Genomic DNA, 24,105 nt, shown 5'->3' on the forward strand with positions numbered 1-24,105 from the left:
CACCTCTTCTGGCAGCTGCAGTCAAGGTTCAGGTCCTGGTGCTTGTCTTGGCCCCAGTCCTGGTCCTGGTCCTGGTTCTGGATCCAGTCCTGGTCCTGGTCCTGGTCGTTAGGCCGGTGTGGAGAGAGGGAAAGGAGAAGTTGCCACAGCCAGCGTTGCTCTGGAGATCCCGTGAGGGCTTCTTCTGTGCTGGTGTGCATCCAGACCGGCGTGGATCCAACCAGGTATCCTGACTCAGTCCTTTCCTGGTAACCTGAAAATAGACAATGAATAGTTGTGTCAGATTACACTGAATTCTGCAGTCAGTGTCTCTCTGTCATTGAGGGCAGGCAGGCAAGATATTTGCTTAAGTTTCTGTTGAAATTAGCAGGTTGAGGTGATAAGTGATACAAAAACAAATCCTCACTAGAACAGAGTTATTCTAGGCTAGTTAGGCTTTGAATCTTTCCCCTCTTTCACACCACGCAGAACCTGTACAACCTTATTCTTTCTACTGCGGACGTCGACGGTACATTGACACTTCAGATCTGGACTGATCTCAGTGCTGGTAAAAATGTGGTTGTTAAGTGGTTGTTAATCTTTCCACTTGTCTGCTTTAGACAGGTAACTATATCCCGACAGGCGCCTCCTGCAAACTCTGTCTTTACTTGACACCAAGGGCCCAAGAAGCTCGGAGAGAGAATCTCTTGGACCCGTGTCAACTCACGTTGCAGTCTTTGGCAGGTAGCACACAGTTCCTCCATATTCAATTGATCTGAATGAAACGTGAGTTCATATTCATTCATCGTGTCCTGAGCCAAGGACATTGTGGGTAAAAATAGTGTGCGTTTAGGGGGCGGAGGGTACAATAATTTATAGAAAAATATGTGAAAATTAAGTGAGTATAAACAATAAGGTTCATCAATGTCTGATGGCCAGGCTTTAAAACAAACTTTCTCTATTCAGCATGCAGACATCAGATATTCTTATAACTATCAGAATCACTATCGGTTATGGTTCATGTTTCCTTACATCAAGGATTATTTCGGTTTACATAATGTTTTCAAGCTGTTCCTAAGACAAGCTACAATGCAAAATATGCACAAACAACAACATTATTGTTCCTTCAAGACAATCAAAACAATCCACATCACCCCAACACCGCCAATAGCAACAACAACATACAACACATCCTGAACACTCACCTGAGCACACACACACCAACACAGGCCAGACACAGAAACCAAGTCTGCTAAAATAGTTTTCAGGAGCCAGCTTTGTGGGCTGCAGATGTTGGAACTCACCGGAACCGTCCCAAGGTTACCAAGGTTACAGCGGGCTGAGAGGAGCCCAGGTGTTCAGCTGCAGTCTGCCCCTCGAGCGCCGTCTTCCTCTGTTCAGCCACGACACAACCTGGAGGTCTGCCTGACTCCAGCGCTATTAAAGATCCCACAGAGTCATCTTACACCCTATCCGAAAGCAGAGACGCCATCATGCACACACTCACGCACACACACACACACACACACACACACACACACACACACACACTCACACACTCACACACACTCTCTCCCTCCCTCTCTCTCACACTCACACTCTCTCCCTCCCTCCCTCTCTCTCTCTCTCTCTCTCTCTCTCTCTCTCTCTCTCTCTCTCACACACACACACACTCTCTCTCTCTCTCTCTCTCTCTCCCTCTCACATACACATGGCATAAAACAATACACACATACGTGTCCACATACACTGTGCGTCTTCCTCTGTGGTATACGTTGGGGTTCCCCCTCTCTGTGTGTCGCGGTCCTCCTGCCGGGCAGTGCTCTGCGGGCTGGTGGAGGAGAGGTGCTGACCGCCAGGATGCTCCAGGAGATCTCCCCCAGTCCTGGAGCCAGCAGCGGTTTGACGCGGCCGGGAGGAGAGGACAGTTGTCTCACCCTTGCGACTGCAGACTAAGCACACAGAGGATAACATCCAATCCACCTCACCTTGGGATGCCCCCCCCCCTCCCCCCTTCCCTCCCCCCTCCACTCCCCCTCCCCTCTTCCTAACTCGGCTCCACTCATTACACCTACACACACACACACCTACACATTCACACCCACCTACACATTCACACACCTACACACACACATCTACACACACACATCTACACACACCCGCCTACACACACACATTTACACACGCCCATACACACACACTCGGATGTCAGGCTGGTGTCTCAAATGCGATGCACGGCCCTGAAACCAGTCCTGGATTCCACAGTCCCAACACACACACACAGGCCTTCTGGGTGTGTGTGTGTGCCCTTTGACCTTGGAGTGTGACTGGGCGATTACGGATAGATTCAGCCATGCAGGTGAATGTAAGTCAGAGTGTGTTGAAATTTCAATTTTAACAAACAAAGCAATAGGTCAGATATCTATTCATGAAAGCTGAAATCTCTGTCTCTCCGAGGTGACAGGGTGAAACTAGATGTTCTGTCCGAAGGTGCTGAGAATGGATTTCCTGTAGATCTTCTTCTCCCAGATTGCTGGCCCATATTTCAGTCCTCCTGGTGTTTCTGCCAGCTGCCAACCCGCGCCAACTAGAAACGCTTTTGTCAAATTAACAACATGGCCGCTTGTCACGAAGCACAGCAGTGCTGACAGGATTTCTCATCTATTCCATGGGTGATCCATCCATCCATGCATCCATCCATCTTTCTTTCTATTCATCTATGCGTCCATCCATTTCTCAGTCTTTTGCTGATTTCTTTGAAAGAATAAAATTCCTAATTTAAATACACACAGTATATAGAGATTACTAATCCCCCTGGTGCCCCTGAGAAGGACAGCCTAGTTGGCATGGCTGGAGGACTCACATTACACAACAGAGAGAGAGACACTCTTCTGCAGTCAGAAGAAAATCCTCTCATCTATTTTCTCCTCCCCCTTTCTCCCTTCCTTCTCTGCCACAGTTCGGAGTCACAGTCCTCTGGTGACACTCTGCTGTGCTGTGCTGTACCGTAGTGCATTGTGCTATTCTTCTGTGTTGTGCTGTGCTGTGTTGAGGTGTGGTGTGCAGGGTAAGCATGAACAGAACTACTGCAGGTGTCTGGAGTTCATAACATCAAGGTCAACCCCCCCCCCCTCGGCACACACACACATACACACTCATCCACCCGAACACACTCATCCACATGAACACACATGAACACACAACAACACACACATGAACACACAACAACACACACATGAACACACAACAATACACACATGAATACAAACACACACACCCAGCCCACCTACTTCCCCACAGGGAGCTGATGTTGCATGGGCCTGCAGTGTCCTTAGCATGTCATTACTGAGAGAAACTGCAGCACTGCCTGTCACTTTAACACCGCAGACATGAATACAGAGAGAGAAGGGGGGAGAGAGGGGGGGAGGAGAGAGAGAGGGAGGGGGAAAGAGAGAGAGAGACAAAAAAGACAGAAAAATAGTAAAAAGGTAGGGAGGGAAAGAAAGTGTCCGAGAGACAAAAAGAAAAAGAGAGAGAGAATCAGGCGTCTAATCAATCCATCCGCTGCACTTGTGATGGAGGAGCGTGAAGGAAAGAGTGAAGGACAGAAGGAGGGAGGGTGGGAGGGTGGGAGGGAGGGAGGGAGGGAGGCGCTGTGCGGTAAACTTCTGCTGCAGTGCCACTCTCTCCCAAGTCTCTCATGACAATATCACAACGTGTTAGGGTGTGTGTGTATCTGTGTGTAGGTGCGTGTGTTAGGGTGTGTTTAGGTGTAGGTTTGTGTGTCTGTACAGACAGATACATGATCCACATGCCTACGTGCTGCATGCCTCACCTGAGGCGAACCTCAAGAAGCAGCAATATCAAGTTAGGTAACAACAAACAGTTTATTTTCCAGTTGTATTATAGCGCAACACTGTAATTCCAAAGAATAAATTGCACATGAAGCCACACAAAACATGTACGTGCCACAGAACAAGATTACCAACGGCAAATTCGCCCATCTACAAAACGATATGTCCATCTTTTCAGTACAGTCTGCGTCGTCATTCCAAACAATTCTAGAATGTGCACATCTATGGCCTCGTCCTTTTATGCAGCCAGCCTCAAAAGAGATTATGTTTCTATCTCTGTATGGGTGTTGAACAAACCTATATACACAACACACAGATCAAAAAGCAGGATGGGAAATGAGTTGTAATTGAAGCAGAAGTATCATATGGCCCCACATTAACTAGAAACCCTATCTAAACAGACCATCATATACATTAACTAGAAACCCTATCTAAACAGCCCATCATAGATTTAACCACTAAGGCTAACAGGTTTTCAGAGGGTCATGTCTGGCTGCTTGCCCTAGTTATTCCATACAGGTAATCCTATAGTTTAGCCTTGGTAGAATCCCCAGCAGCATCTCAGTCTAGTAATTCTATATCTGGAGTTCCCTTCTATTCCCCTCGGAAACAGAATAGATGAGGGTTTAGAGGTCAGGGGGTCAGGGTCAGAGGACCGGGGGGACCAGAGGGCTGAAGGAGAGGTCAACTCCTAAGTCAAGGAGCACACTACTGTGGGCCAACGTAGTCATCACTTAAAGTATCAGAGAGGAGAGGGGAGGGGAGGGGAGGAGAGGACAGGAGAGGACAGGAGAGGACAGGAAATAAGAGGAGAGGGGAGGGGAGGGGAGGGGAGGGGAGGGGAGGGGAGGGGAGGGGAGGGGAGGGGAGGGGAGGAGGACATGGAAGGGATGAGCTGTATCCTTAGAAAAAGATCTGCTAACTAATAAGCACACTTTACTGTGTGTGTAAATATTATACTTTATGAAAACAGAAGGGATAGTGCGACTTGTAGTCCGAACTGGATTGTTTTCAGGCGTCATATGACATATAGAAGCAGCAATCCTCCAGTCAAGGTCACACTTCTATCAATGATTAAACACAAGACAGGGAGGCAGACAGGTAGACAGACAGACAAGACTAAACTAGACAAGACAGACTGACTGATTGACAGATTGACAGATTGACAGATCGACAGACAACACAAACACCCTCCCTCCCCTCCAGCCGTACAGGCACTAGTGTCTGCCCTGATGACTGTACACCATTAAGAAGATTAGGTGATTGAGGAGGTCAGTGATGTAAGCTCTGTGAGCCAGGCTGTGAGAACAGGACTGGAGGATCTCACACTAAGATGGTCTTCTGGACGCCCTCCAGATCTCTCGTCAGGAGGGTGAGGGATAGAGATGGTGGAGAGCAAGTTAGAGCACGGCTCCTCCAAAACACATGTCAACAACCCTCCTCCCCCTCCTTCCTCCCCCACTTCATCCCCTCCCCCTCCTTCCCCCCTGTTCTGGGTGGTGCATGTCTCATGGATGCATGTCAAGTGGAGTTAGGGTTGTGGTGGTCATTTGAGCTGCCTTAAAAAAAAAAATTGCTTTTCACAAACCATAACTCATCCACCATAACGGTGTCACCACGTAAAGAGTCGTTTTTTGTGTTTAATCTATCTGTGGTCATGGAGCATGTTTTTTCCCTGCTGTTGCATCCTAATCAGTTACCAGCAGGTGGGCGTAGAAACACAATCCAAGAACACAGGTTGTAAAATATAGCTCATATACACATAAAGAAACAGGTAGAAACAGGAAGAGGACTACAGGTGTGTAGAAACAGGAAGAGGACTACAGGTGTGTAGAAACAGGAAGAGGACTACAGGTGTGTGGAAACAGGAAGAGGACTACAGGTGTGTAGAAACAGGAAGAGGACTACAGGTGTGTGGAAACAGGAAGAAGTTGACAGGTGGGCAGAAGCAGGATTGTGACCACACGAAGTCAGGGTTGTGACCACAGGAAGTCAGGGTTGTGACCACAGGAAGTCAGGGTTGCTCCAGGACCTCCTGGAGGGCTCCATCTGCCCCACGCAACACGAGCACGGACCAAAGACACACACACACTAACACACAAGCACACACTAACACGCAAGCACACACACACTAACACGCAAGCACACACAATCCACATTCCATTTCTTTGTGGGTTTTTGTGTTTCGTCTGAAATGTCTTAAATGTTCAAAGCTGCTGGACCTTAACTCAGGGTCACAATCTAATCACTGAGCTAAACCCATCTTAACCCTAAACATACAATAACAAGCTACTGCATTGTAGCCGACAACCTGCTGTACTTCAAACACCATGTACTCACCACTGGGCTGAAGTCAAGATGGTGAATACAGGCCGCTCCTCAACTCTAGGGAGTCAGGTGGCTGAGCGGTTATGGAATCCGGCTAGTAATCAGAAGGTTGCCGTTTCGATTCCTGGCTGTGCCAGATGACGTTGTGTCCTTGGGCAAGGCATTTCACCCTACCTGCCTGCCTGCTGGACGAGTCAAACCTCGTGTCACTGCTCTGGGACGGAGCAGTGTGCGAGCCGTCAGAAGCGTCTGTGCGAGCCGTCAGAAGCGTGCGTCTCTTGGTCACGGTGCGCTCGGGCCGTCAGGAAACACGACAGATGTTTAGTGTGATGCAACAACAACAACAAGACGATTGTAATTAATTTGGCCAATTTCCCTGAAAGAGTAGGCTGAGTCTTCCAGCTGAGGATGTTGTTGCTCGCAGAGCGGGCGATTCACGAAACGTCGACAAAGTGCAGACGGAGGACGGTTTTGCTATCATGATAATACCAAAGGTAATTACATTTACATTTTACCTTTAGTCATTTAGCAGACGCTCTTATCCAGAGCGACTTACAGTAAGTACAGGGACATTCCCCCCGAGGCAAGTATGGTAAGGTTCCTTGCACAAGGACACAACGTAATTTTGCACGGCCAAGAATTGAACCGGCAACCTTCTGATTAATAGCCCGATTCACTAACCGCTCACCCATCTGTCCCCCCTGGTATTACTTAGGAGATATTACCACGTAACACACATGATTATTTTAGACATTTTATTCACTTAGAAGATGCTGTTATCCAAAGCAGCGTTGATGGGTCGTATCTATTACTTCTGTATGTTCTTCAGATTTTTCGTTGGTCTCGCTCTCTCTGTCAACTGCCTTTCTGTCTGTCTGTCATCTTGCCCGTCTGTCTATTGACCTGTCTGTCTGTCTATTGACCTGTCTGTCTGTTTATTGGAGATTAGCCGTGTGTGTGTCTATGCGTAAGTGTGTGAGTATTAGTGTGTGTGTGTGCTTATGTGTGCATATGTATGAGTGTGTAGGTGTGTATTTGTGTTTGAGGGGCTCATTTTCCCCTCGGCTGGTTTTCCTCAGGGTGACCTCCCTGTGTGTGTGAGGCCAGGTGTGTGTGTGTGTGTGAGGCGGCCAGGTGTGTGTGTGTGTGAGTGAGGCGGCCAGGTGTGTGTGTGTGTGTGTGTGTGTGTGTGAGGCGGCCAGGTGTGTGTGTGTGCGTGAGTGAGGCGGCCAGGTGTGTGTGTGTTCAGTCTATCATATTTCGCCGTCACACTGAAGATTCTCTGGGTGGGAGCCATCTCTCCTACCCTTCACTCTCTCTCTCAGGGCAGAGGAGCAAGGGAGCACAGCCATAGCAGTTTACTGGAGGAACTCCAGATTCTCGGAAAACAATCTCAAGTATAGTTGAGGGTATAGACATCACACACATGGACACACACACACACAGTAGGATCACACACACACTGTCATCAATAAAGGAGAGGGAGAGAGAAAAGGACAGGCAGAAAGAGAGGGAGGGAGATAAGGAGAGAGTGAGAGACAGAGAGAGGGAGAGAGATGGAGAGAGAGAGAGAATCGTCCACTTCAAGAAAGAGTCCTGCATCCATAATGAATGTGATCATGAGCAAAGATAGATTCACTCACCATGAGAGGGACAAATTCACCTGCACATACATTCCCCTACCTACACACCCACACTCTCTCCACACACACACACTCCCCACCAATGCCGCTGCTAGCCATTTTGGTGCCCTAAGCATAATTCCTTTATGATTCCCCCCCCCCTAAAAAAACCTGATTGTTTTTGTCAGTTTAACTTTTTATTACCAAACATATAACTCAATACCAATAGTCTAACACAACAGCAGCATCACAATGTAACACCTATTCAGAGGTGGTGGTTCTCTGCTGTGTATCTGTCCCTAAACAGCTGGTTGAGGGTGGTTGATCAGGGCTTGGCAGGGACGGACTGGGAGTAAAAATAGGCCCTGGACTTTGATCCAGACCGGCCCACCAGAACCGGCCCCGGTATACGCCACCACAGCTGCCCTGCCAATGCATCCACATTCTGTGTTTGATGTGATGCTAGTTACGGAGTTCCAAACGTAATGCGAGCGCACAACACGCGCGAGCGAAAAATGTTGGCCTTTATTTGAGCGCAAAATAGTTTTTGAGCTTCATGTAAAATAAACAGCCGTTTTTCAATTGGTAAAACCTTGTCTAGTGAAGGTGTTGTATTTTTGTCTCTTAATGCTTCAGCCCCACCCTTACGTTTGTTAGCCTGGTTTTCCAAATTATAAACATTTAAAACTGAAAGCATGCAGCCAAGAAGCTCTCCACCTTTATTACTCATTTAAAAACTATTTGATAAATCGAATATAAAAGTATCATAGAATGTAAAGTAAAGTAACAGCTAGCTAGCTGGCGTCAGTTACTTGTAAAATGCATAGATAATGTTTAACAGTAAAATCTCAATTTAGCTTGCACCTAACATATTTGAGTGTGCTAACATTAGCAATAACGTCAGCTAGTTCGAGGTGTATGGAGGGTGGGGTGGTGGAGAGAAGAGAGAGCTGGAGGTTGTGGTCAGAAGCTTAGGGACCTAGATGGAGATGAAATATTAACTCACACAGAAGGTTGTGAGTCTCTGTCAGTCGTGCTCTGGGTTGGCATGTAGGACACAGTTCAACATCAGCATCTAAGGAGGTGTGCATGGAGTGAAACCTGCATCCAAGATGGGCCCAGATTGGCCCGGATCAGAATCAGAATCAGGACCAGGACCAGGACCAGGACCAGGACCAGGATCAGAATCAGGACCAGGATCATTAATGCTCAGTCACCCCCATTTACACCGAGTTCTCCCAGTCACCCTCTGTGTCGTAGATCCAGCAGGAAACAGCTGTCTGCATGGACGTGTCACTTCCCAGGTTACACCTCCAGGGGGCACTCACGCTATCGTCAACAGGGAACAGGCAAGCATCCTGGACTGCTAAAAGGAGCCGCATTCAGATCGCTTTCTCTGTGGCCAATCGTGAAGCCCTCATAGCACTGCTGGGTCAGGAGGAGTGAGCAGGGCTGTGTGTGTGTCTGTGTGAGCAGTGTGTGTGTGTCTGTCTGTGTGAGCAGTGTGTGTGTCTGTCTGTGTGAGCAGTGTGTGTGAGCAGTGTGTGTGAGCAGTGTGTGTGTGTCTGTCTGTGTGAGCAGTGTGTGTGTGTCTGTCTGTGTGAGCAGTGTGTGTGTCTGTGTGAGCAGTGTGTGTGTGTCTGTCTGTGTGAGCAGTGTGTGTGTCTGTGTGAGCAGTGTGTGTGTGTCTGTGGCAGGTGATGAGGGTTGTGTTTGTCAGAGGCAGTACAGAACTCTGGAGAATAAGGCTCAACAATCACACACACACACCAACTCTGGAGAATAGGGCTCAACAATCACACACACACCAGCTCACACATACACACACACCAGCTCATAATCACACACAAACAGCTCACACACACACCAGTTCTTAATTAGCACGCAGCCACAGTGGGACCTATCACTCCCTATCAACCAGGCTGGTCCAACATACACACATCCCTGCTCACCTCTCCTCACCTGCACACACACACACCTGCACACACACTTGCTCACACACACACACCTATAAATCCCTGCTCACCCATCCCCATCTGGCAAACACACACACACACACACTTCTGCTCACCTGTAACACAAACACACTCACACATTAGTAACTCAAGACTCAAGCACACACCAACCTCCCTAACTCAGTCACAAACATGCTTTCCTGACACAGAGACAACAACAGTGTGTTCCTGTCCCCGAGGCGGTGGCACCACCTCTCTCTCATCCTCCCTCCACGCTTCCCAGCATGCTCTCTGCCTGAGGGAAGGTGAATCCTTAAGGAACCTCCATGCTGGAAAGACTGAACATCACTTCTACTCACAGTGTGCATTGCTCTCTACCTGAATCGTGATGCATCCATCCATCCATCATCTTCCTCTTATCTGGGGGTCGGGTCGCGGGGGCAGCAACCTAAGCAGGGAGGCCCAGACTTCCCTCTCCCCGGCCACTTCCACCAGCTCTTCCTGGTCTTCCGAGGTGTTCCCAGGCCAGCCGAGAGACATAGTCCCTCCAGCGTGTCCTGGGTCTTCCCCGGGGCCTCTTCCCAGTGGGACGTGCCCAGAACACCTCACCAGGGAGGCGTCCAGGAGGCATCCTTATCAGATGCCCGAGCCACCTCAACTGGCCCCTCTCGACGCGGAGGAGTCGCGATGCCCCTCACACACATCTTCACACCCCTCACCCACACACACCACCATACACACCCCTCTCTCTCTCACACACACACACACACACACACAAACACACACCCTACACACACCACCACCACCACCATACAGAGTGGAATTCAAGTAGGGCACCAACCCAGATGTATAGAAGTGATTAATCACTTTCCCGCTTCCAGCAAAGCTCAGAGTCACTTGCCCTGCGCTGAGACGATTTACGAGCCTGAAAAACACCCCTTCAGCCCTCCTCCCGTCCCTCCCACTAACCCTCGGCCTCCCATCTGGAGGCTGGGCAGCAGACTCTCTCCAGCCCCCAGCTCCAGCCCCCAGCTCCAGCCCCCAGCTCCAGCCCCCAGCTCCAGTCCCCAGCTCCAGCCCCCAGCTCCAGCCCCCAGCTCCAGCCCCCAGCTCCAGCCCCCAGCTCCAGTCCCCAGCTCCAGCCCCCAGCTCCAGCCCCCAGCTCCAGCCCCCAGCTCCAGCCCCATCCATCAGGCAGCACAATCAAGGAGCTGTGTCTGGAGATAGAGGGCCGGAGAAATTCTACTGTGAAGGATTCCTGCCAAAATTGAGCCCTTCTCCTGCCCCAGTCCCCCTCCCCTCTCTCCCCCTCCCCTGTCTAACTCTCTCTCCCGTCTCTCTCTCCCTCCCTCCCCTCTCTCTCCCTCCCCTCTCTCCCCCTCACCTCTATTGCTCTCTCTCCCCCTCCCCTTTCTCTCTCTCCCTCCTTCACTCACGCTCCTGGTCTTATTGCTCTCTCCAACAAAATGTCTATTAATAGCACAACCCCCCCTTCACTCCTCTCTTTCTCCCTCCCTCCCTCCCTCTCTCCCTCTCTCTCTCTCCCTCTCTCCCTCCCTCCCTCCCTCCCTCCCTCCCTCCCTCCCTCCCTCCCTCCCTCCCTCCCTCCCTCCCTCCCTCCCTCCCTCCCTCCCCTCAACTGCAGAAAGCATGAACAGTGCCGTGCACTTAAACAGCAGAATAAGGCTAGCATGCCAGAAGGCACTGAAGGCTCCTCTAAAGAGCCCTGGGCTCCAGAGACTCAGAGGAGCTGGATGCAGCATCCAGAATAGCAACAAAGAGCTCTCTGATCGATTCACAGCTCTTTGTATCAGCAGAGACACGTTGACACTGCTGCTGCTATAAATATGCTGAGAATCGTTGAGCAAACGTGATGTTTTACAAGCAACAAAGACAAGCCAGACAGCAGGAGTGATAAAGACAGCACATCCAGTCTCATGGTACATCTGGCCTTTTACCGTTGGCACGACAACAAAGAAAGACTGATAGAGCGCCTTGGGGCGGGTGTAGCTCAGTGGTAGAAATGTTTATCTGCAGATCAAGAGGTTGCAGGTTCAAACTCCCCCCCCCCCCCCCCATAAATTGATTTGGATCAAAGTGTCAGCAAAATTTACACGTTAGTAACATGATTTATCTTTGGATGCACTTTTAGAGTGAGTGTGGATGGTGGTACTAAAGGTGATAAGAAAGAGAGTGCATTGATCATGGTCATGTCTGACTCATGAGAAAGTGCCCCTTTCACAAAGTAAAAAAAAACACACACAACATTTTGGCTGAATAATTATTGTCTTCATTATTGGTATAATTTTTGTCATGGTTATGAGCATTTGGAAGGGTTATATGCATTTTAATTAGATGTTCGATTTTTTTTTCTACCCGTCCACAGATTGTCTTTTTGTTCTTGTAAAGTGCAGAGTTCCCACTGATTCACGTTCTTACAGCAGTCTTGTACTTTGTTGTTGTTGTTTGTTGATGTTGTTGTTGTTTGTTGTTTCGTAATCCCGGTAGTGTGTACTGTACATAATTTTTCCTCACATATCTTTTCATAGAAAAAATATTGTCCATTAGTACCAAAGTCGATAGAAGTTGACCGTCCGGTCGGGATGGCGATGGGGAAGGGAGGGGGGGGAAGGGGGGGGGGGGGTTTAGAGAGAGAAGGGGGGGGGTTGAGAGAGGTTGAGGGGTGGGGGGGTGAGGGATTGACTGTACAGAGAAGTGAAAGTCACTGTGTCGTATTCACCTTCAGGCCAGTAGAAGAACTATGAACACATTATCTGTCTCAGATATACACACACACACATGCATATACACGCAACAGATTGCATATTATATTCGTATGTGTTCTTACAACAAGTCTCTCCAGTGACCGCACTCTTTCAGCAGCTGGGTCCCAGAATTCAGTCGATTCTAAACCTAAACCCTGAAAGAAACTTAGTTTCTACACACCGTTCCGTGTCACTGAGTGCAAAGGTCAAAAGATCATGACATGAATACACACATAAAACCAACAGCATTCACACTGGAGAAAAATAAACGATAATAAAATTAAAAAACAAAACCCCCAACCACACATTTCCTGATGTTAGGTTGGTTTGAAACTCTCCAAATGACGTCCGTGTGCCAGATCAAACACTTTAAACATAATGACTCAAATCAGGACTTTCTGTAGGGTCCAGCAGTATCTCTCTGCATAGTCTTCTCAGTGCATTAATAGTTGGGCATCCCTTTAACTAACTAAACATCACACAGATTAGGCTCTCCTTTCCTTCATGTAACACGGCGGGCAAAATTGCACCCCCTCGCTGGCGTATTGCAGCTGCAGCAGCAGTTTTTAGCTGAAAGAACAAGAAACTTGATCGGGTCGTTCTTTGCTGATGTGTCACACCCTGTTGCCAGAAATATCACATTGCCGGTAAGCGATACCGGCATTATTGCCCAAACAACAGCCTGTTGTGTCGTGACATTAGCTGTGTTTTTGCTGGTAGAGCCCCCATAGATTAGAGGGGATTCATGGATTACTGGTGCTTTCTTATGAACACGAGACACAGACTCAGACACAAGACCCTTCCAAGACATAGATGTGCATGGATATAGAAATGTCTGAATTTACATAGTAAATCAACAAGCACAGGCTGGTTAAACTCTTATTGTGCTTGTGCTTGTAGAGTTCGGACATCCGATAGTCTATCAACTACAGTACAGTGCTTGAATTCCAAATAGGAGTCTCTACGATAAAATGGACTCTACAGAGTCTCTGTGCATTTAATTCTAACAGGTCTATCATGCTATCTCTTTAAGTGTCTTGGGAATAACCGTCCGTAGAAAAAGAAAGATCAAATAAATGGTAACAGCTTATAGATGCAAACTCATACATGCATAGACAATTGTTTTTGGTCGTTCTGTAAGCAGGTCTCCCTCTATCAGTCATGCATGGCTGGTCACACGGTTCATCAGAAATAAATCTGTACATCCAGACATTAAGACTCGGACATTCTCAGGTGGGCTCACACGCACTCTCGCACGCAAACACATGCACACACATGCGCGTGCATACACACACATACTAGCCTTCACAAACATACACACACACACACTCACAGCAAGATGTAAACACCACAACTGTGCAATTACAAAGCCCCATCAGATCTGTAGCATCTCTATATTAGACAATAAGATGGTCAACAAGTCAACGTAACGTCACCCATACACTCACCATCCCTCCGCCCACATGACTTCTCTCTGCCCTCCAGGGGCTCCTCCACCCACACCCTGGGCACTCTGGAGGGAAGTGGACAGCTGAGTGGTTAGATCCACTTGATCCACAAGGTACATGCCTGACAGAAGCACACACTGCCTTAGCACGCTGGTGCTGTAAGACACAGGAGATAGAACATGCTCCACTGAGAGGGCTAGCAGCTTAGAACCGCTTATAACAGCTTAGAACCGCTCCTCTAGACAATCTGACTGGACATCCTGAGAAACAACTGAGGCAGGCGTTGAGACGCAGCTAAACCTCGTCTCTATCTGGAGACATGCCAAACTGGAACTGGGCCGCAGCCAAGCGGAAAAAGAGTATACTTCAATCTGAAATTGTACTAAATGAGAGGTTAATAATTTAGTATTTTTCGACACAATAGGACGTCTACTTTTTTGGATTTTCACATTCAATTTGTAAGTATGTTTGTACTTAAGTTTACTACAAGTATAATATTTTTTCGCTTGGGTCTTGTTTTGGACTTGGCTAGCCTCGGCCAACTACCTGGGCTTGTCTAACCCGATGACTCAACTGACAGACAAATCTAAATGGATCCTGGCAGTCCAGCATCTACCTATCTACACCCAGGGGTTAGTGATCCTATCAACCTTATAAGATGCTGCTGCTTTCTACAGGCCCTTCAGATGGAGAAGGGATATGTGTCAGGTGCATGTCACAGACCATGCACAGCTGCTACATTACAGAGGTGTTAAAATGGCAGCCATTTTCCTTAAAAATGCTAGCTGAGCTAACGCTATCTATGCTAACACTAACCATGCTAACGATAACTACGCTAACGATAACTACGCTAATGCCAGGATTGCTGAGAGAATGGTCAAAAGGAGACAGATACAGAGAGATAACACCATCGATCTGATGGTCAGTGTTTTGGATGTGATAACCGGTATTTTATTTGTGATGGCTACTGTTTTAAACGTGAAGGCTGGAGTGTTTTTTATAGGCTAGTGTTTGTATTACTATAAGATGGCTATGTCTTTGGCACTCTGTCCCACCAATCATACCTGGATGTGACCACACTACCAACACAATGGCCGTTTTTCGTTTCACAATCAAACACCGCAATGGTCTGCGTACCATCTCAAGACTTCCTCTTTCTTTTTCACACTTCAAAGATTGCTTTTTGTCACAGATTAAAAGTATTATGTATAGTTGTATATATTTGAGATAAATATACATCTTATAGGCTAATTATCAATGGAACGTTTACTTTTTTTTCAGAGGCTTCTTTGAACTTAAATGCATGCTTTTAGAAACGCAGGGAGGTCATGCAGCGCCAAGAAAGATCGGCCTTATCCTTCTCCTCAGGGTCCACCGATGGTTCAAAAGATTTACCATTTGTCTACATCAATCACAATCAGTGCCACAAGTCGTACTTTATCAGAATGCTATATCATATGATTCATTGTCTTTTAGCTAGTATTGTGCTGGGTATTTTGATCAATTAATTCACTAGGATTACATACAAAAATAGTGTCTTAGTCATGGGGGGGTTGCGCAGTTACCTCCCTGAAATGAGTTTCTGCAGGTTGGGATGACTGCCAAGCACATGATGACCCGACCTCCACCACGGTCCATGATCAAAGTGAACGAATACAGAGAAACACAGAAAACAATACTGGGAAAACAACAACTAATTAAAACTCTGTATCCTCATAAAGTAAGACTTGTTCTACTGAGATTGGTGCAGACAAGAGGCAAATCCTTGGATTGATCTCACACCGTATAAACATCCCTCACATCACACCAATGCGTAGTCTTGAGGGCACTTTGAGTCCGACTAACAAGGACGGCCTGGTAGTGCTACACCATCAGAGAGCGAGATTGATGCTTCAACCCCTTTCAACAGTGTCAGTCTGTAATCCACTAATGCACTGGTCTAAAAGCACAGCTCAGCTACCGAGCTACATGAACACAAGCTGCTCGACGCGTACATCGTCCGGCGTACCAATAAACAAGCTTTGAACCCCAGTCTGTTTCTACCGCTAGGCCAAACGGACTGGAACTCAGTCTGAGGATGATGTTTCGGGTCTGAAAACACAACCGTATTCTAAGGTGAGGTTCCGAGACACTTAAGCTACACTGCTAACCAGGACAATGACGACGGTGACATCAACCGCTATTGGGAATGCTACGTTTGAGTAGAATCAGTAAAGCCGAGGAGGACATATATTCCCGTATATTCCCGTCACAGAGGATTCGGGATGTTCATCTTTGCCAGTTATTCTGTCACTATGCCGGAGAACCTCGTTATAAACGAGGAATCCCTTCATGAGATGGAAAATTGCAACAAGGGCTATCATACAGACACATATAGAGTAGTGTGCTGAAGCAATTAAGAGTTGTGAGTGAAATTCTTATTCGGATAAGAGCTACATGCAAAGTTGCTACCTACGTACAGTAGGTAGTGCGTACCTATGTGACTACCATTGTGATGTCACAACTACCGAGGTCAGTCGAACCGCTAAGTGTAAATGAGTGAAAACAAACAGGAGAGAAAACATTCACTTTGTCCTGAAAGCTCTGCAGTAAAGTCGAGTGGGAGGCTTGCATCGCACATACAGTACATAAACAATGTGAGACTAAAAGCAGTGAAAAGTCAAGGCCACTCTCAGTCGTTCATCAGATACCGATGTCTACTGGAAAAAAAGGTGTCGAACCATGAGCTGGGAGCTGATGGATGTCATTCGTCCTTTAGACCACATGGGTTCGCTCTCACCCTCACACCCTCTCCAAGCCTCCCACAGAACAGAGAATGCTTGCTTGGTCCTCACACACGCTCTGTCATCTCCAGGTGACAGTTGGCGGCCACGAGAAACAGTTTGGTTTCCCTAGCTTCCAGAAGCAGCTTTTCACGGAGCGCACTCGCCAGACTCGTCTGAAGAGTGCGGAGGCACAGTGCGTCTTGCAGACAGGCATGTTGCCGGGGAGACGGAGCCAGAAGAAGCAGCAGCAGGGATGATGTTTACATTTGGAAGTTAAAGATGGCTGCCTTTTTTGAATATTTTTTTACTCTGTCACTCGTCTTTAATTTCTTTTTGTGTCCTTTTTTGTTAATTTTTTTAGCTTGACGTTTGGCTATTGTTTCGAGCAGGGTATTGATTTGAAACAGTCACAAAGATAAAGCCGGCTCCATGCAGATAATTGAAACATTTGGATTTGCAGTCTGTCTGACAGGATCAGGACAAGGTGCTAGGAGTTTGAGGGCAAGGTGTGGTAGATGATGAAGAGGGGAGGTGAGGGGCAGATGGTCTTTGTTTTAGATCGTCGCTTATATTGGCGTGTGCGTCCTTAATCTATTGCCTTGATATGCCAGCACATCTGAGAAGGCAGGCTGAACGCCTCCCCCCTATCCCATCTGATCTATCCACCCCACATCTCACCCTGAGGGGGGGGGGGGGGTGGGGGGGTGGGGGGGGGGGGTGGGGGGCAGACATGCCGCTACACGTCTGTGAGCATCTTAGTGATGTTGACGTAGTTTGTGTTGGCCAACGTGCAGTTGGCCGTTTTGAGGTTCTCCTCCTGCAAGTCTTCGTTGCTGTTGTTCACAGCTTCCTGGATCTCCATGTAGTCCGACTTGCTCATGGTCGAGCCGCTCTGGCTCTTCTTGAGCTCCTCGTTGGAGTCCTCTTTGGGGACGTTGACTTGCAGGTACTGGGCCTGCTCCTCTCCCTCCGTCTCACGGTGGTAGAAGTAGTTGAAGTTGGACACTATAACGGGCACGGGCAGGGCAATGGTCAGCACGCCCGCGATGGCGCAGAGCGAGCCGACGATCTTGCCGCCGATGGTGGTCGGAACCATGTCGCCGTAGCCCACTGTCGTCATGGACACCACGGCCCACCAGAAGGCGTCCGGGATGCTTTCAAACTGGGACTCTGGTTCGTCGGCCTCCGCGAAGTAAACCGCACTTGAGAACAGGATCACCCCTATGAAGAGGAAGAAGATGAGCAGGCCCAGCTCTCTCATGCTGGCTTTCAGGGTCTGACCCAGAATCTGAAGCCCCTTGGAGTGGCGGGAGAGTTTGAAGATACGGAAGACTCTCACCAGACGGATGACTCGGAGGATGGCCAGTGACATGGCCTGCTGGCCCGCTGGGCCATCTTCGGGCTTCTCCGCCAATTCAGTGCCCAGGGTGATGAAGTAAGGGATGATGGCCACAATGTCAATAATGTTCATGATATTCCCGAAAAAGCCTGCCTTGCTCGGGCAGGCAAAGAACCGCACCAGAAACTCAAAGGAGAACCAGATGATGCAGAGCGTCTCCAGGATGAAGAACGGGTCGGTGAAGTAGGTGGAGGTGTAGATCATGGTGTAGTTGCCGTCGGGCATCAAGACCCTTTGCACTTCGTCCTCATCGTTGCGGAAGATGGGCAGGGTCTCCAGGCAGAAGCTGACGATGGATATGAGGATAACCATGACGGAGATGATAGCTATTATCCTGGCCGGACCGGAGCTCTCCGGGTATTCAAACAGAAGCCACACCTGTCTCTGGAACTCGTTATCTGGCAGTGGGCGTTCCTCTTCCTTGACAAATCCCTCATCCTCCCTGAACAGTTCGATCGCCTCATCCCCGAGCTCGTAGAAGCGGATTTCTTCGGAGAAGATGTCGAGCGTGACGTTGACGGGCCGTCGTAACCTGCCGCCCGACTGGTAGTAGTAGAGTATCGCGTCAAAGCTGGGCCGGTTCCTGTCGAAGAAGTATTCGTTTCTCAGTGGGTCGAAGTATCTCATCCTCTTCTTGGGGTCCCCCAGGAGGGTCTCTGGGAACTGGGAGAGGGTTTTGAGCTGCGTTTCGAAGCGAAGGCCGGAGATGTTGATGACCACCCTCTCGCAGCACTCATGGTCGGCCGCAGGGTCGTAGTCCTGGCCAGGGCGCGCAGCGGCCTCGTCAGAGGGGTCGCCGGCGGCAACAGTCATTCTGGAGAGGGAGGAGGGGGAGGCCTGCACCTCTCAGTGGGGCTGGATGTAGGGGGCCAGAGAGGGAAGGGGGCAGGAGAGGAGAGAGGGCAGTAGAGGGGGGCAGGAGAGTATATGGGGGAGGAAAGGGAGGCAGGAGAGGATTTGGGGGAGGAGAGAGGGGCAGGAGAGGATGTGGGGGAGGAGAGGGGGGCAGGAGAGGATGTGGGGGAGGAGAGGGGGGCAGGAGAGGATGTGGGGCAGGAGAGGGGGGCAGGAGAGGATATGGGGCAGGAGAGGGAGGGGGCTCTACGCCGTAGAGGCCTGAGGGCCACAGGATGTCACCTAGGATCTGTCCTGCAGCAGAAGGAGAGGAGGGGAGAGAAATGAGAGAGGAGAGGAAGGGAGAGAAGAAGAGGAGAGTGTTGAGGAGAAAAGAGGAGAAGAGGGGAGAGACATGAGAGAGAGGAAAGACAGGAGAGACAGTAGAGAGCAGAGATCAACGTGTCAGGTAAGGTTTCAACGTACCATTTTGTAATAATCGATATGGTTTGGTATAACCTTAGACATACTATATCTAGGGATTTAGCAGGAGAGGAGGCTAAGTGGGTGTGAAGGTCTAATGTGAAATGATGTCCAGATCTGAGGGAAAACTCAAATGAAACAACTATCAACCAAACACAATGTTGCTGTACAATCTGCTAAAGTATTTTAACACACCTGTGCTTAAATTCTGGCTTGGTCAAAACAGTACAAGTTTCCACCAACAGCTTGTGAATCAGTGCCTATACTTTAGGCCTCGCTACTGCAATGGGGGTGGCGGGGAGGGGAGGGATCCATCTGGGTGAAACTGAAGCTTCTGCAGTGAAATCATGCATGAACATAGGGATGCAGTGCACCCAAACCATAGATGAGTAGATTGTCACAAAGATCCCAGGAGACTGAAATAGACTGGTATGAATCTTCCTGGTCTGCAAAGTGGCAAAAAAAGCCTTTGTGACACTTATTCATAATAATTCACTTTAGAATAGTTTTGTTGGGACATTTCTGTCTCCACTCTCAAATGGTGCCTGTCTCTGAAATATTCAAAAACACCAATAAATTATTTAGTCGCAGAAGGAAATAGGTTTCAGGAGGAAAAAAACATCTCTTGCCTGCATCATCCTTTTCTAACAGATGAAACATTTGTACAAAACAGCCTATTTCTTGAGAAAAATCCGGATTTCCAGTTTTAACTTCTCTGCATAGACGTGATTAGCAAGCACACACCCTACGTCTTATAGCTGAATGTTATGAAAAGGTTATAGAAAAAGTGAGAAAATAGTATTTAATCCAAGACCAGTACATACCAACAGACACCTTTTTTAAAGCTCGTTTGCCGTTGCTGCTCCCATTACACCGGCTAGTTGATTCCAATGACGAACAGCTCGTAACAATAATAACCGCGATGTATTTGATCCAGCTGAAGAAAAATCTATTTCCAATTTGGGACACTTAATCAGATCCTCGTGTTGTCTGCAGCATCCTCCGCAACGCGCCGGCGTTGAGAGCGGGACCGTGTGTGCGGGTGTGTCCTCTCCTCCCCCTCCCAGTCTCCGTTCCTCGCGGCAGGTTGTCGTAGGATGGCGATAGACAAAAAGGCGGGGGGAGGTACCGAATCAAGAGTAGGTACTGCCGGTGCTTCCCTTAATATCCAAAGGTGCTAAGATCAGCAAAAGCATCCGCCTCCTGTGTGCTTAGACCCTATGACGTTGCCCGGCTACAACAGACAGCCGCAAAAGTAATTGCCTTTAAAGGTGTTAAGAGGCAACATCTGCAAAGAAGAGAAGAGAACTGGTCGAGAGGAGGATTTGTTCTATTGATGACAACATTACATGTCAACAACACAATAAATATAGGCTACTTTCATACTGGAGATTACAGTTAATCACAGCAGGGTGAGCTAGTACAGTCTTCATCTATTTTTTTGTTAGGTTGAATAATCAGAATGGCCTTAATTTTCTACCGGGTGGGTGAGTTGCACAACGATTAGACTATTGCCCATTTATCATAAGGAAAGCTTCAAAATGATACTGCGCTCATCTGAGTTATGACTCATCACTATTCCACTGAGCTCGAACGCAGGACACTATTAACTTTAATTCACTCGCTGACAACGTTTAAAAAGGAATCAAGCATAAACCCTGAACACCTTTCCTCTCATTCCACAGTATAGCCTAAGCGAGGGTGTCAAAAGAAAATAACGCCAATTAGAAACAAGCGCTAATAAAGGTGATTTGTACAGCCGTGCCCATGCGGTTGTTAGCCGAGGGAGAGACCCGCAGTCTCGTTAAGCTACACTCCTAAAAACAACAGCATCTCCAGACAATTATCTGAAATGACACGCATGAAAGAATCATCCTGAACAGTGATCCAGATTACACAATTCCTTTTTTTGAGAGCCTGTGGTTCCTCTGATCTCGTTCTCTCGTCTAACAGAGGACAAACCGAGACTTGATTTGGTCTCGGGCTCTCTAATCACTAGTTGCCATCCTACTGCAGGTGCACAAAGCGCGGTCCGAACTGCAGTCAAGCAGCGCCTTGCATAAAGAGTGAGGTTGTGCTGGTGACGGGGAGGGAGAGAGAGTTCTCCCCTTGGCGCACAGTGCTAGCTACGGCTTCGTCCACCTAATCTGCAGCGTGGGTTGTTTAAAGTGAACGTGTATTGAGCACTGAGCTAGGCTAATTGTTCTAATGATGTGAAACGTGGGCCTATTATAGCATGTAGTGTCTTTTTCCTGTGCATTGTGGGCGCAAACGTGACACAAGCAACTGCCGATGCAGCGGTAGGCTTTAAGGCAGCATCCTAAGATGAGCACTGATGTGAAATGTGATCTTTGTCATAATCTCAAGCTTTTTTAAAGGGTCTCGGATTTCTTTTTTTTATTATGACAGTCAATTATGTTAACTGAAGGACGTATTATGACTCATGGTTTGTATGATTTTTATTTGTTTAAATGAGCACTGTATTAAGTAAGGATGACACAGCAACTCCATTGAATACATGTAGGCCTAAATAAAGCAAAGTTCGTGGTGATGCTAGACGCAAAAAAAATTATAAATAAAATAGAAAGGTGTGTCTGTTTAATGTACACAAATCAAATGTTGTTTCTTAATCCGTTACACTATCGTTAATAGTCGTGTTATCACATTCAGTAATTTAGGCCTAACTTATAAAAGGGTTAGACCCTTTTGACCGCAGATCAAGGTCGCAGGTTCAAATACCTCTGTGCTGATCGTCGCATTGCATAAAACCGTCTGCTAAATGAAAACAAACTTCACAAGCACTCGTCCATTTAAAAAACGACATTAGCCTACGGCATTTTAGGAGGCAAATTATCTTAGTCCCCATCTGCAATGTAATGGTTGCATAGACCCCCGGTTTGTACAAAATTCATGAAGTTCATTGAATCTAGCCTCTGGTGGTTCAAGTCATCGTCATAGTATTTTGGCGATAAGTGTGGGAGGCAGAGCTTGCGTTTCTTGAGCGTTCACAGTCTCAAACAGTCGCCTGGGAGTCTTCCGAGCCTAAACCGCAGTTTGAACAGGCAGATAACAACCCCCTCCAGAAAACAATCCCCCCCCCCCCCCCCCCCCCCCACTACTCTCAAAGTCACAACGCGGAAAGGCTCACAAACCAAGTCACTGTGAAGGCTCAACCGAGACAGCTCCGCTCCTTCCGCTGGGGAATAGACATCCCGAACGTGGAAAGAGAGGAATACTACACACGTTTTAATTTTCTTAATAGTTGAAGCAATACGCCATCACTTCATTTTGTTAATTTACATAATTACATTTCAAAAAAAAAAAATGGCTGGGATTAATTTGACCCTCAAGGATAAAATATGCTGGTAAATTTGAAGACAACGCTAACCCCAAACCTGCAGGAGGAAACAGTGGAAGGAAGGATGGTGTGACCAGAAACAACCTCACCACAGGTTCAAAGGGCACGGGGAATCCCTCTGAGGAGAGGAGGAGTAAGGGATAGAGGGGGGGGGGGTGAAGGAATGGAGGAGATGATTTGTGAGACTTGGCATCGTAAAGGTTATTGTTAGCAGGTAGCGTTAAGCCTCCCCTCCCCATATCTCCTCCTCACTCCCCTCCCCATATCTCCTCCTCACTCCCCTCCCCATATCTCCTCCTCACTCCCCTCCCCATATCTCCTCCTCACTCCCCTCCCCATATCTCCTCCTCACTCCCCTCCCCATATCTCCTCCTCACTCCCCTCCCCATATTTCCTCCTCACTCCCCTCCCCATATCTCCTCCCCACTCCCCTCCCCATATCTCCTCCTCACTCCCCTCCCCATATCTCCTCCCCACTCCCCTCCCCATATCTCCTCCTCACTCCCTCCCCCATATCTCCTCCTCACTCCCCTCCCCATATCTCCTCCCCCACTCCCCTCCCCATATCTCCTCCTCACTCCCCTCCCCATATCTCCTCCTCACTCCCCTCCCCATATTCTCCTCCTCACTCCCCTCCCCATATCTCCTCCTCACTCTCCCCTCCCCATATCTCCTCCTCACTCCCCTCCCCATATCTCCTCCTCACTCCCCTCCCCATATCTCCTCCCCACTCCCCTCCCCAATATCTCCTCCCCACTCCCCTCCCCATATCTCCTCCTCACTCCCCTCCCCATATCTCCTCCTCACTCCCCTCCCCATATCTCCTCCACACTCCCCATCCCCATATCTCCCTCCTCACTCCCCTCCCCATATCTCCTCCTCACTCCCCTCCCCATATCTCCTCCTCACTCCCCTCCCCATATCTCGTCCTCACTCCCCTCCCATGATCTCATGTCCTCCTTCTTTTCTATCCTCTCTCCTCTCCTCTCCACTCCTCTCCACTCCTCGTCTCATCTCCTTCCTCTCTCCTGTCTACCACACCTGCACACCTATCCTAATGGCTTTCTGAGGTTTTCCCTGACAGCTGAGTCATTATTCATGAGAGAGGAGGCCGTTACGAAGCCTGCTAATGCAGCCTATAGGAGGCTTGGATCACGTTACATTAGTCTCTCTTTAATTACAGTAAACACTGACAGTAAAAGTGTAGGCTGCTGTTGGCATGTTACACTAATTGTGCGCGGTTGGTGGTCACTGAGGGGAGAGGGCAGCCTAGGAGGGAGCAACAATGAATCGAGTTCAAGCTGCATTGATTTGA

At 48.4% G+C, this 24,105-nt stretch overlaps 1 protein-coding gene across 1 annotated transcript; it reads right to left on the minus strand.

The window, feature by feature from the left end:
- Positions 1-17,452: 17,452 nt before the first annotated feature.
- Positions 17,453-18,928, minus strand: LOC136941515 (potassium voltage-gated channel subfamily A member 2). The gene has a single exon (XM_067234036.1). The coding sequence runs from the start codon at positions 18,926-18,928 to the stop codon at positions 17,453-17,455; it is 1,476 nt and encodes a 491-aa protein (XP_067090137.1).
- Between the last annotated feature and the right edge of the window lie 5,177 nt (positions 18,929-24,105).

The sequence above is a fragment of the Osmerus mordax genome, chromosome 1, assembly GCF_038355195.1.
Source record: "Osmerus mordax isolate fOsmMor3 chromosome 1, fOsmMor3.pri, whole genome shotgun sequence".
In the NCBI taxonomy this organism is placed as follows: Eukaryota; Metazoa; Chordata; class Actinopteri; order Osmeriformes; family Osmeridae; genus Osmerus; species Osmerus mordax.